Source organism: Schistocerca nitens, chromosome 6, assembly GCF_023898315.1.
Source record: "Schistocerca nitens isolate TAMUIC-IGC-003100 chromosome 6, iqSchNite1.1, whole genome shotgun sequence".
NCBI classification, from domain to species: domain Eukaryota; kingdom Metazoa; phylum Arthropoda; class Insecta; order Orthoptera; family Acrididae; genus Schistocerca; species Schistocerca nitens.
Genome location: NC_064619.1, coordinates 179,447,590 through 179,461,635, shown reverse-complemented (window position 1 = coordinate 179,461,635; position 14,046 = coordinate 179,447,590). Strand labels below are relative to the sequence as shown.

The 14,046-nt window shown below is 46.6% G+C and overlaps 1 protein-coding gene across 4 annotated transcripts in view; it reads right to left on the bottom strand.

Moving 5' to 3' along the window:
• LOC126263212 (membralin) overlaps positions 1-14,046 on the bottom strand; it is a 540,938-nt gene that overhangs the window by 165,475 nt on the left and 361,417 nt on the right. For all 4 annotated transcript variants that reach the window (XM_049960282.1, XM_049960283.1, XM_049960280.1 and 1 more), the window contains one exon: positions 84-216. In XM_049960282.1, coding sequence (XP_049816239.1) covers positions 84-216 — 133 coding nt within the window. The remainder of the gene's footprint in view (positions 1-83; positions 217-14,046) is intronic.

Below are 14,046 nucleotides of genomic sequence, written 5' to 3'. Positions count from 1 at the left end.
TTACATAAGAAATGAATAAAGTACTGGGCGAGTGGTTTCTCTGGGTGACTAATCGTGCGCTATGCTTCCTCCTCATAACTTACCTCAGCCAGTGTCTCTTAGTGATGGACGTGTGACAGCAGATGGCATCATACTGATCCGCAATCCACACAATTAGTATAATGTAGAAGGCCGTAGTCGTGTCGTTGAAAAACTCCGACATTATTGCCTCCATACCTAAAATAAGACACACCGTGAGGATACATGGTACATCTTTAAGTTCAGTTAACACTATTAAAGGTACAAACTAAAGGAACTAATGGTTCATTAACCTCCACCCTCACCCAGTCTCTCTCTCTCTCTCTCTCTCTCTCTCTCCTATTTTGTTTATTCAAATCAAAATACCGTATATCCAATCCCCCTGTTTGATAAATGTTTATAAAAGGTAATCTACATTACATTCTGCAACAATCAGGAATAACACATATTTACATCGTGCGCTTAATTTTTCAATATTATATATAACAATCTGTCACTGAGAAAATTGTTACGATACAATTCCAATGCACAATAACAAACGCTCAAAAATGATGTGACCCTAACGTAAAATTTCTCGCTCGATTCTTACGGCAACGAGAACTCGGCAGCTTCGATGTGAGTACTTTTACGTGGCAAATGTTGCACATCAATGAAGTTCCAAAGATGTCCAACTAGCGACAAATACGCCAATGTGGAGAGCAGAGTTAAGACCGGCGTCCAATCTTCGCAGCACAGCTCGCGCGCAGCTTGACTGACCCAGGACTAAGCATCATACTCCAGTATCGCGTCCATGTCATAAACTGAACTTTCTTCACCAGTCGCACATCACAGGAGCATAGCTGAGCAGTGAGAAATTCATGTCAGTACGAAGGTGGCGAATATGAGGATCTCTGGCGTGTTTCAGTAGCATATTGTCGAACAACCATTTCCGAATCAACAATCCAGTGTCTGGATTTATGGGCAATCCACCAACGGGAGAGTCAGATATCACATGTAAACCCGTGGATATCTCACATCTCATGAGCTGTGTGACGACACTGAGACATATTATGTAAACTGAAGGTGGATGGCAGGGAAAGGGGCAAGGGAAAGGGGGGGGGCAAAGGGGCAAGGGAAGGGGGGGGGCAAAGGGAGCAAGGGAAAGGGGGGGGCAAAGGGAGCAAGGGAAAGGGGGGGCAAAGGGAGCAAGGGAAAGGGGGGGGAAAGGGTGGCAAAGGGGGCCAAGAGGGGCAAAGGGGGCCAAGAGGGGCAAAGGGGGCCAAGAGGGGCAAAGGGGGCCAAGAGGGGCAAAGGGGGCCAAGAGGGGCAAAGGGGGCCAAGAGGGGCAAAGGGGGCCAAGAGGGGCAAAGGGGGCCAAGAGGGGCAAAGGGGGCCAAGAGGGGCAAAGGGGGCCAAGAGGGGCAAAGGGGGGCAAAGGGGGCCAAGGGGGCCAAGGGGGGGCAAAGGGGGCCAAGGGGGCCAAGGGGGCCAAGAGGGGCAAAGGGGGGCAAAGGGGGCAAAGGGGGGCAAGAGGGCAAGGGGGCAAGGGGGGCAAGGGGGGCAAGGGGGGCAAGGGGGGCAAGGGGGCAAGGGGGGCAAGGGGGCAAGGGGGCAAAGGGGGCAAGGGGGCAAGGGGGCAAAGGTGGCAAGGAGGCAAAGGGGGGAGGGTGAGAGGGGGAGGGGGAGAGGAGGAGGGGAAGAGGAGGAGTGGGGAGGGAGGGGAGGAGAGAATGGGAGGGGAAGGGGAGAATGGGAGGGAAGGGGAGAGTGGGAGGGGTGAGGCTAAGGGGGAGGGTGAGAGAGAGTGGAGAAGGGGAGATGGAGTGGTGAGGGGGAGGGGGTGAGGGGAGGGATGAGGGGGAGGGATAGGGGGAGAGGGCAAGGGGGAGGGAGAAATGGAGGGGGCAATGCAGATGTGGAATGGGGAGGGGTAAAAGGGAAAGGGAGGGGGCAATGCGGATGGGGAATGGGGAGGGGTAAAAGGGAAAGGGAGGTGGAGTGGGAGGGGGAGGGGAAGGAGAGGAGGGGAGGGAGCCCCATTGGGTCTTTATGTGGAATCAGCAGTGATGAGTGAAAATGTGTCCCAGACAAGGACTTCAACTTAGGACCTCCGGCTTACTAGGTGGTTGCATTAACCACTGCGCCACTCAGACACAGGACGCGGACTATTATAGCAAACTCCTTGGCGGACTAACATTCCCACCTAGCACCACCACTTATGCGTAGTCTCCGTCCATGTCCCCTGTGATTGCTAATTTTAGATTTGTGAATCTGCACTGATAGTGGTGGATTTATAGCCCATCGAGGTGTTCAGTTATATGAATGCTTGGTGTCTCTTCTTTCGGATATGTCCTAAAGAACAGACACCACCACGCACTCACTCATAATAGCACCAGAGAGTCAAATACAGTGTGTCGCCTCTACTCCAGCCTGCCTTATTCGTGATTTTGGTTGTGCACTGAGCTCAGTCTAATATTTTCTGCATTTCTTGAGTAACGTATTCAGTTATTAATCCTAAAATTCCTTTTGTGTATTATCAACCGACAGAAAATTTCAGTGTGCCGACCTATTCCTCAACCTGACTGCATGATGTGTATCCGATATAGAGAAAAGTGACTTTGTAGCTTTGCCATCGATCGCTTTATTACGATTGTGAAATTTCTAGTACTCTGCGTTCAACAGGGGTATCCAACTTAAGCTGGAACTGTTTTCTATCCGCTTTTCGCAATGTTTATCACGGAACTGCACTTAAAATTACCTGTAATATTTTACTTCGAAGGATGATGAAGAGATGGTGCTATATCTTTGGAAATTTTTGGACTATCGATCTTGGTTGATGCACGTAAATAAAAGACAAAAGGCAGTTGTCAATCAGGTCTTTTATTCCATACGGTGAAGTCGGAGGGTGAAATGTTTATTACTACACACAGAGTTGTTACTTGAATTAGCAACCGCGAGAATGTAGAGCAACAACGTTCACATTAGCATGACTCCTGTTGCCCTGCGAAAACCAACTGACAAATAAAAACATTTCTCTCGTCTAGTAATGCTCAAACGACGTCATTTAATTGTGAAGCATACCATTCACAGATATAATATTTTACTTTCTGTCAATGGTCTGGAGCAGGCAGCACATTTCACTATTGAGAAACGGACGACGTCGGTCTTCTCATAGCTTCATGAATGCCACAGTCAAGTGTCGCCGATGAACAGTGCAGTTTTCTTCGAGATAAGGTACGATTTCGTTAGACACGTACGAGAAAGAGTACCCGCCACGACTATTAGTGAAACAAGTTTGTAGGGCTCATTTGCACAATTCCACTGCCCAATAACAACACGAGGTGACTGAATATTCCTAACTGTCTCAACAGTGATTTTACGGCCTTCTTGCTAAAACGTGTAGTTTTAATCCTCAGCCTCTTCAACACCTCATATAGGGAACCTGCTTTCCTTTAATCTGTGAAGTTTCCGGAAGAAATTCAGAAACAAATCCGTCTCGTTAGAGCCTCATTCGAAAATGCAATGCAAGGTACAAATCGAATAACAAAACAAGACAGCACATATTACCACCGCGTAATAACCCAACCTTTTGTTACGGAAACCTGCTAAACTCGTATCATGGCCTGGTACACAGCTAGAATACTACATTAAACCTTCAGCAAGTCAACCGATGACTTAAGTCTTGCCTGGATGCAACAGGAAAAGGAAGAGTAAAGAAACATATAATGAAAATATATCCTGTTTTCTAGATACTATCACTCACATTCTATTAATCATTACTACATAGGCAATTACATTATAGATGCTTACTGTGACACAGCACTGCCTTCTCTCTGTATATTACGGAGTACTAGAACAACTACAATTGACATAAGAGCTTCTAGCAGCCTGCTACGAAAGATTAGTTGGTGACTGGCGAAGCAAACAATACATCAGCAGAGGTTAGCAGCTGACTAAGACCTCTTCATAGTTCCAACGCAGCAGTAGTTAAATCCCCTATGTCTTGCCGGACGGCTACCCGCCACGCAGCGCTGCCTTGCAGAGAGAGTTTGAAATTAACTTCAGGACATAGCCGAGTAATGGTGAGAACTTAATGCCAGCACCACTCATCCAGTTTCCGCTCAAACAATGGAAATGAAAACTATTCCCCAAACAGGATTTGAAATAGCTACTCCCGATTCGATCGCTACCGCAATACCATGCGTTAAATAAGTTGCTTGTGCTTGCAACGAACCACTTTCATTGCTGTTGTGATTCACCTCTGACGAAATACGAACCTGATGTATACAATACGTGTATATGTGTAAAAAAAAAATAGACTTACTGTGCATAAATAGGAGGAAAGAACAGTTCTTCTTGATTACACGACTACCGATCAATCGATGAAAACAGTCATGACCATATAGGAGATTTCGTACAGAGCGAATTTAAACGGAAGGATTTCATGAAACTAATCGTAGAAAAGTAGATGCCAGACAGATTCATCAGAAGACTGCTAAGTAATCCACCCACAAAACAAGTGGCTTACAAAATACTCGTTCGACTAGTTAAGACGGGGGGGGGGGGGGGGGCTAAATTCTGAGAGCTTACTTCCAAAGAGAATCAAGTAACTTATTACTTCCTGTGACAGTCATCTTCCAAAGTGACTACGACGAGAATAACCTGGGACACAACAACTCATACGGAGGAATGGAACACCTAGAACGAAGACCTCAGATAATGACGACTGTAAGAAAAGGATGAGTGTTTTCGCACCCATTATTAATCTATACATCGGAGAAGCAATGACGAAAATCCAGGTTCAGGAGTGAGATTAAAATTCAGGGTGAAAGGATATCAATGATAAGATTCGCTGTTGACATTTCTATCCTCAGTGAAACTGAAGAATTGTCGGACCTACTGAATGTAAATGAACAGTGTAATCAGTGCACAATACGTATTGAGAGTAGATCCAAGAAAATCGATAGTAATGAGTAGTAGTAGAAATGAGAGAAGCGATGAAATTAGCAAAATTACTACATTGCAAAGAGGGCATTACTGGCCAACAGAAGTGTACTAGTGTCAAACATCGTCATTATTTCAAGGAAGAAATTTCTGAAACTGTAGGTCTGACGCACAACATAACACTGACGCGAATCCTGTAATGTGGGAAAATCGGAAAAAGTGAAAAATCGTGTGAGCGTAGTTTATCGCGTCTACGTTCTTGAATAAATGCTTCATCGCGTTCTTGTCGCGTGAGACTCGTCAATCCCGAGCTTTCGACGACTTCCTACGTCGCCATCATCAGGAAATTAGATTTCAATAGGCCGTTAGGTACCTCAATTAGCCGATTATGTCTTGCAGACGTCACGAACTCACGGATCCTACATGAGTTTATGTCGATGTCTATGACTTTAGAGCAGTGATAGGGGTGCTGATTGCTTTAAATGGTTGAAGATTCAATTGAATTCTATGTTATCTTTCAGCATCAAGTGCCGGTTTCCCTACACCATTAGGAGTGTAGCCAGTATCCCAGTTAAAGTGGTTGTTACACATTCTCATTTCAACGGTTCCTTTGGTGACAGAATCCCAGTAGGTAGATGCATGAGATAATACTTTTGTTTTATCGAACAAAATGGTTTTTATGTTCATGAGACAGTGTTCGGTAGCAGTAGATCTGTTCAAATGGCTGATATTTAATGTGGCGTCGGTGATCCGTGCATCGTTCTGACATTGTTCTTGCTGACCTGCCAGTGTAACTCCTACCACATTCATAACCTATTTTATAAATTCTAGGAACACCGAGACCACGGTTGTCTTTTACCGGCTTTTACCGGGCGCAGCGTCTCTTTAATTTTCTTGGGTGGTAGGAAAATGACCTGATAAAAGAAAAAAAAAAAAAACGTTTGCCGTCAATCGATCTATACATGCACCGTCTGCAAAGGGAACAGAAAAGGGGGAGAGAGAAATGGTGGTTTACAAGTTTGTAGGTTTGCTTCTCCCTCAGGTATCGCGCGCAGATTTAGTTGCTCGTTGTCTGGAATCGAGCCAAACTGAACGGTATGCACTGCACGTCATCCTAGCAGTCGCTTGCCGGCTTCATTAAGGAATAAAATTTTCAAAGAAATAGAACGTATTCCAAAAGTCTACGAACAAGTATAATACATTTTGTAAGTAACAAGAACGTGTTACGACAACACACTTCATCAAAATACATTTAATAGGCATTTATCTGTCAAATGTATTTAATGGGGAAGCAAGTGAAAACAGAACAGGAGCCACAACGAGATCATGGAATGTTTCTGTTCAAAAGTAATCACCACACGCGTTAAGAAATGTATGCCAGTGGGAGAGGAGGCGATCAATTCCTGTTTCGTAGAATGCAGTAGACCGCTGACAGATGCACAACCGCACCCAATCTTGCTCATCCTCGTCCTACTGAAACCGACGTCCATGCACGTCTTTCTTCCGGTCGCCAAAGATGTGAGAATCACACCAACGAAAGATCCAGTCTGTACGGAGGATGCTGCAGTGCGTCCCAAGCACATTGGGGAAGCGTAGCCGTCGTCCGATTGACAGCGCTGGGGTGGGCGTTTTGACTTTATGACGCGTCGCAGTTTCTGCAAAGTGTCTCCACAGCGCTGCGCATTGGTTGGTTGGTTGGTTGGTTGGTTGATTGATTCGGGGGAGCGGACCAAACAGCGTGGTCATCGGTCCCATCGGATTAGGGAAGGATGGGGGCAAGGAAGTAGGCCGTGTCCTTTCAAAGGAACAATCCCGGCACTTGCCTGAGGCGATGTAGGGAAACCACGCTAAATCGAAATCAGGATGGCCTGATACGGGCTTTGAATCGTCGTCCTCCCGAATGCGAGTCCAGTGTGTTAACCACTGCGCCTACTCGCTCGGTCGCGGCGCACTGATTGAGGTCCAGCGCTCGAGGATTTCGACTTGCAGAGGGTCCCTGCAGTCGAAAAACCGTAATTCGTGCCTGATTTAGAGACCGAGAGCAAACGCCAAAGGTAGAAGTGAAAACATACAACTTCTCAACCGCCAAAGAAACCAAAGCTGCTCACACAAGTTTCGGTAAGTTGCACGATAACGATCGTTCGCACAGTGCCAATCGGACGCAGACTACGCTGCAGCAATTTATTTGGGAACACTGCAACATCCTCCGTACAGCCCGGATCTTGCACCGCCTGGTTTTCATATCTTTGGCGACCTGAAGAAAGACATGCATGGGCATCGGTTTCAGTCGGACGTGGAAGTGCAAGACTGGGGGCAGTTGTCGACCCGTCAGTGTCCGATAGCGTTGTACGAAAAAGTAATTCATCGCCTCGTCTCTTTGTGGGATAAATGCGTTAAATCGTGTGGTGATTACTTTTTAATACAACCACATTCCATAACCCCGTTGTGGCGGGACTTCGGTTTTGATATGACAGAGAGAGAGAGAGAGAGAGAGAGAGAGAGAGAGCTGTGATATGTTTTGCGACCTAATGTGGTTTGCAGAAGGAATGGACGAATGAATATCAGGGTCTGTAAGTTCCATCGACGACGAGGTCATTAAGGATGGAACACAAGCTCAGAACACTTTCAAAGGAATCACCCTGGCATTCACCTTCAATGCTTTACATGGAGGCGACAAAACTAACGAGATACTTCTTAATATCGTGTCGGAGCTCGTCTTGCCACGTGTAGTGTAGCAACTCGACGTGGCATGGACTCAACAAGTCATAGGGAGTCTATTGCAGAAGTACTGAGCCGTGCTGTCTCTACAGCCGCCCATAATAGTGAAAGTGTTGCCGCTGCAAGATTTTGTGCACCAACTGACCTGTCGATTATGTCCTATAAATCGTCGATGGGATTCGTGTCTGGTGATCTGGATGGCCAAACCTTTCGTTGGAATTGTCCATAATGTTCTTAAAATCAATACCGAACAAACGTGGTAACATGGCACATTTTCATCCGTAATGATGTCCATGACTGGCTGCAAATGGTCTACAAACACCCAGACATAACCATTTCCAGTCAATGATCGGTTCAGTTGGACCAGAAGAGCCAGTCCATTTGATGTAAATAAAGGCCACACCATTATGGAGCCACCACCAGCTTGCAAAGTGCTTTTGTTGACAACCTGGGTCCACGGCTTCATGGGGTCTGTGTCACACTGAAACCCTACCATCAGCTATTACCAACTGAAATCGGGACTCATCTGACCAGGCCACGTTTTTCCAGTCGTCCAGGGTGCAACCGATATCGTCACGAGCCCAGGAGAGGCACTGCAGACGATGTCGTGCTGCTGGCAAAGGCACTTGCACAGCCCACTCGCCGCACTGTCCTAAAGGATACTTTCTTCGTAGGTCCCACATTGAGTTCTGCGGTTCTTTCACGCAATGTTGCTTGTCTGTTAACACTGGCAACACTAAGCAAAGGAGTGAAGGCCGTCAGCCATTGCATAGCCAATGATGAGATGTGACGCCTCATACGTGGTATTCTCGGCATGCTCTTGACACTATCGATCTCGGAATACTGAACTCCTCACGATTTCCGAAACGGAGTGTCCCATGCGTCTAGCTCCAACCACTACTTCACGTTCAAAGTCTCTTTATTCCTGTCGTGCGGCCACATTAGGGTTGGAAACTTTTTCACACGAATCAACTGAGTCAAATTACATCTCCGCCAATGCATTGCCGTTTTACACCTTGAGTACATCATACTACTGCCACCTGTATATGTGCCTCTCGCTATCCCATGACTTTTGTCACCTTAGTGTAGGGATATCACGGAACATCTAAACCTGGATAACTGGACAGGGATTTGAAAATCCGTACCCTCGGTCACGAGTCTACTGCTCATTATTGCGCCACCTCGCTCTGTAGTGTATTGTAGACGTAGATGTGCAAAGAGATGAGACAGGCATTGCAACACGCGCTCTACCGGCAACACATAACCAATCGATAGCGAAAGAATCGAAGCGATGAGTGGCTCGGAGACGGAGGATAGGAGAGGAGACGAGGGTGTGATCCACAGGGCAGCGAGCGGGTAAGTTTTAATCGAGGTGGTGTTCCGGGAGGGAAGATTCATGGCGAGCGGTCATTAGGGATGCAGCGCGGGCGCCGGCGCCGGGCCGCTCACGGCTGCGACAAGTAATTACCGCGGCCGGCCGGCGCACAGGCGGAGCAGAGGCGCCGCAACTTTTAATGACGCCTGGCAGCCGCCTCCCGCCGCCACGCGACGCGACCAATCAGCCGCCCGCGAGCGACGCGCGCCGCTGGCCGGAGCCAGCCGCCACACAGCGGTGCCGCGTGCCTGTTATCCCACAGGGCACAGCAGTACCGCAGCCGGCCGCGGGCGCTGCCGACGTGGGGCGCCGGCAAAAAGCAACGCCGCGGTCTAGCGAATAGCAAAATTGAACGTAAATGTTACACAACCGAGCAAAGCAACACAGTACTAGAAACGGCTGTTTCTTTTATTCGAAATTTAACCGCTCCAACACGATGAAAAGATATTCCAGAAAAAGTGTTGCCTTCACCTCCAATATACAAGGCGTTCAAAGACGAATGGTGAATATTCAGGGATATGACAGGAACGATCGTTCGAAGCAAACAATCTGAAATGCAACAGATAAAGTAGCCAAATATGGCCCCTTATCCAAATATCGCCACCTTACCTACACTGAAGCGCCAAAAACTGGCATAGATATGCGTATTCAAATACAGAGAGACGTAAACAAGTAGATTAGGGTGCGGTCGGCAACACCTATGTAAGACGACAAGTGTCTAGACCAGTTGTTAGATCGGTTACTGCAGGTTATCAAGATTTAAGTCAGTTTGAACGTGGCATTACAGTCGGCGTACGAGCGATGGGACACAGCATCTCCGAGGTAGCGACGAAGTGGGGATTTCCCCGTACCACTATTTCACGAGTGTGCTGTGAATATCAGGAATCCGGCAAAACATCAAACCTCCGACATCGCTGCGGCCGGAAAAAGATCCTGCAAGAACAGGATCAGCGACAACTGAAGAGAATTGTTTAACGTGACAGAAGTGCAAGCCTTCCACAAATTGCTGTAGGTTTCAATGCTCGGCCACCAAGTGTCAGCGTGCAAATCTGTCAACGAAACAGCATCGATATGCGATTTCGGAGCCGAGGGCCCACTCGCGTACCATTGATGACTGCACAACACAAAGCTTTATGCCTCGCCTGGGCCCGTCAACAACGACATTGGACTGTTGATGACTGGAACCGCTTACCTTGGTCGGAAGGGTATCGTTTCAATTTCTATCGAGCGGATGGACGTGTACGGGTATCATGAATCCATGGACCCTGCTTGTCAGCAAGGGACTGTTGAAGCTGGTGGGGGTTCTGTAATAGTGTGAGTTGAAATGATATGGGACTCCTGATACCTCTAGATACGACTCTGACAAGTGACACGTACGTAAGCATTCTGTCTGATCACCTGCATCCAGTCATGTCCATTGTGCATTCCGACAAACCTGTGAAATTCCAGCAGGGCAATGCGACACCTCACACGTCCACAATTGCTACAGAGTGGTTCCAGGAACACTCTTCTGAGTTTAAACACTTCCGCTGGCCACCATTCTCCGCAGACATAAACATTGATCATATCTGCGATGACTTGCAACGTACTGCTCAGATGAGATCTCCAAACGCTCCTACTCTTACGGATTCGGCCTGCAGGATTAATGTTGTCAGTTCCCTCCAGTACTACTTCAGACGTTACTCGAGTCAATGCCACTTCGAGTTGCTTCACTTGTGCGTGTTCGCGGGGGCCGTGCACGATATTAGGCAGGTGTATCAGTTTCTTTGGCTCTTCAGTGTCTATTCCGAAAAATGTGTTGTCTTCACATCTAATACACAGGGTGTCCGAAGATAGATGGTAAAAATTCAGAGATATGACAGGAACGATCGTTCTAAGCAAAGAATCTAGTTAACATGAGCTATACAATGCATAAGGTAAATGATCCAAATAAGGTCCCTTATCCAAATATCGCTACCCCATCCAAACTCTCCAACGAGTCGTGCACTCGTGCGGTATTAGCATGAACTACTTCAGACGGCACTGGTAAGTCAAGCAGAGTGCGTTAAACAAGAAGCATTCTCTGTGACAGTCCTGAATCTTGTATTTTTACTTCAGACCAAAGGTGAATTTTTGGTATGTTTTAGTCACAGAATGTGTTTCATTGTGACATATATATATTAGACAACCAATTTTTTAATCACAGGAAGTCATCATTCTATGTTGTAGCTTAGATCTATTGAACATATTTTACATCAACTTTACCTGCAATGCAGGCCGTTCTTATAATATGGCTCCCACATAAACGTGAGTGATTTAAGTGACGACGGTGAAGATACAAAATGCCAGTGTGCAACAAACTGTTTTCGCAAGACAAAAATAGATTCAGCGCATATGGCGCTTTTTGCGGAGCTATGACAAACGCAGTGTCAAACTTCACATAAAATTACAATTATTTCTCCCCGTCGGAAAAGTACACCGAAGAGCCACAAAACTGGTACACCTGCCTAATATCGTGTACGGCCCCGCGAGCAATCAGAAGTTCCGCAACACGAAGCGGCAAGGACTCGACTAATGACTGAAGTAGTGCTGGACGAAACTGACGCCATAAATCCTGCAGGAATGTCTATAAATCCGTAAGAGTATGAGGGGGTGGAGATCTCTTCTGAGCAGCACGTTGCAAGGCATCCAAGATATGCTCATTAATGTTCATCTCTGTGGAGATTGGTGGCCAGCGGAAGTGTTTAAACACAGAAGTATGTTAACGGAGCCACTCTGTAGCAATACTGGACGTGTTGGATGTCGCATTGTCCTGCTGAAATTGCCCAAGTCCGTCGGAATGCACATGAATGAATGCAGGTGATCAGACAGGATGCTTACGTACGTATCACCTGTCAGAGTCGTATCTAGACATACCAGGGGTCCCATATCACTCCAACTGCACACGGCCCATACCATTACAGAGCCTCCACCTGCTTGAGCAGTCCCCTGTTTACATGCAGGGTCCATGGATTCATGAGGTTGTCTCCATAACCGTACACGTCCATCCGGTCGATACTATTTGAAACGAGACTCGTCTGACCAGGCAACGTGCTTCCAGTCATCAACAGTCCATTGTCGCTGGTAACGAGCACAAGCAAGGTGTAAAGCTTTGTGTCGTGCAGTCATCAAGGGCAACGAGTGGGCCAGCGGCTCCGGAAGCCCATATCGATGCCGTTTCGTTCAGAAGTTTGCACGCTGACACTTGTTGATGGCCGAACACTGAAGTCTACAGCAATTTGCGGAAGGGTTGCACTTCTGTCACGTTGAACAATTCTCTTCAGTTGTCGAGCAGTAAACGATCAAATAACTGCGCCACATACTTGTTGTGTTATATAGGAGTTGCCGACCGCAGCGCCGTATTCTGCCTGTTTGCAAATCCCTGTTTTTGAATACGTTGGGAAGCGAGTGAGACAGGGTTGTAGCCTGTCCCCGATGTTATTCAATCTGTATATTAAGCAAGAAGTACAGGAACCAAAACAAAAATTCGGAGTAGGTACTAAAATCCATGGAGAAGAAATAAAAACTTTGAGGTTCGCCGATGACATTGTAATTCTGTCAGAAACAGCAAAGGACTTGGAAGAGCAGTTGAACGGAATGAATAGTGTCTTGAAAGGAGGGTATAAGATGAACATCAACAAAAGCAAAACAAGGATAATGGAATGTAGTCGAATTAAGTCGGGTGATGCTGAGGGAATTAGATTAGGATATGAGACACTTAAAGTAGTAAAGGAGTTTTGCTATTTGGGGAGCAAAATAACTGATGATGGTTGAAGTAGGGAGGATATAAAATGTAGACTGGCAATGGCAAGGAAAGCGTTTCTGAAGAAGAGAAATTTGTTAACATCGAGTATGGATTTGAGTGTTAGGAAGTCGTTTCTTGAAGTATTTGTATGGAGTGTAGCCATGTATGGAAGTGAAACGTGGACGATAAATAGTTAAGACAAGAAGAGAATAGAAACTTTCAAAATGTGGTGCTACAGAAGAATGATGAAGATTAGATGGGTAGATCACATAACTAATGAGGAAGTATTGAATAGGATTGGGGAGAAGAGAAGTTTGTGGCACAACTTGACTAGAAGAAGGGATCGGTTGGTAGAGCATGTTCTGAGGCATCAAGGGATCACCAATTTAGTACTGGAGGGCAGCGTGGAGGGTAAAAATCGTAGAGGGAGACCAAGAGATGAATACACTAAGCAGATTCAGAAGGATGTAGGCTGCAGTAGGTACTGGGAGATGAAGAAGCTAGCACAGCATAGAGTAGCATGGAGAGCTGCAGCATCAAACCAGTCTCAGGACTGAAGACCACAACAACAACATAGCCGTCTTCTTTTCGTCGCAAAAATAATATGGTGGCTGAAATCTAAATCAATGACATCTCTGTATTTTCAAATGTTCTCGGTTATTTAGTCGAGGAGCGTCGCCCAGATGGTGTGATATTGCGGCAAGATGACATGTTGTAATTGTCTTCCACCAGCCGTCGTCTTAAATCCTTCGTCCCGTCCGTTATCGAGCTCTGGTCCGCAGTACCTTTAGGCGGCTCTGCGGCGCTGCTGAGGAAGAAGCACGCTCACGTTCTGTGATCTAAGCTCTTCAACTGCTGTGGCGCGAGTCAACTTCCCAACACACTACCGTTGTGCTTTGAGCACGCTCAACGCTTGGTCCCGGGCCTTACCTAGTTGGAAACTGCTATCTTTACTTACCAGCTCGTTATGTATCCGAACCTCAATAGATTCTAATCAAACACGACCCAAAACTGTTTTGATCTGTTTTAACAACTTATAATTCACGGTATGTTCCTTAAAAAGGCAATGCTTTCGCCAAAACTGACCTGGTTATTCCTTATCTCTGTGACATCTGTCCTCAGCAAGTCTCGTTTTCGGGCCAAAGATGGTCCTAACAGATCCCAAAGCTTTCGTCTCTGGCGGTAGGCGAACACTTTATTGATAAATGCTTTGCCGACTTTTGGGCGTCGTCAAGTGTGTAATTCGCCT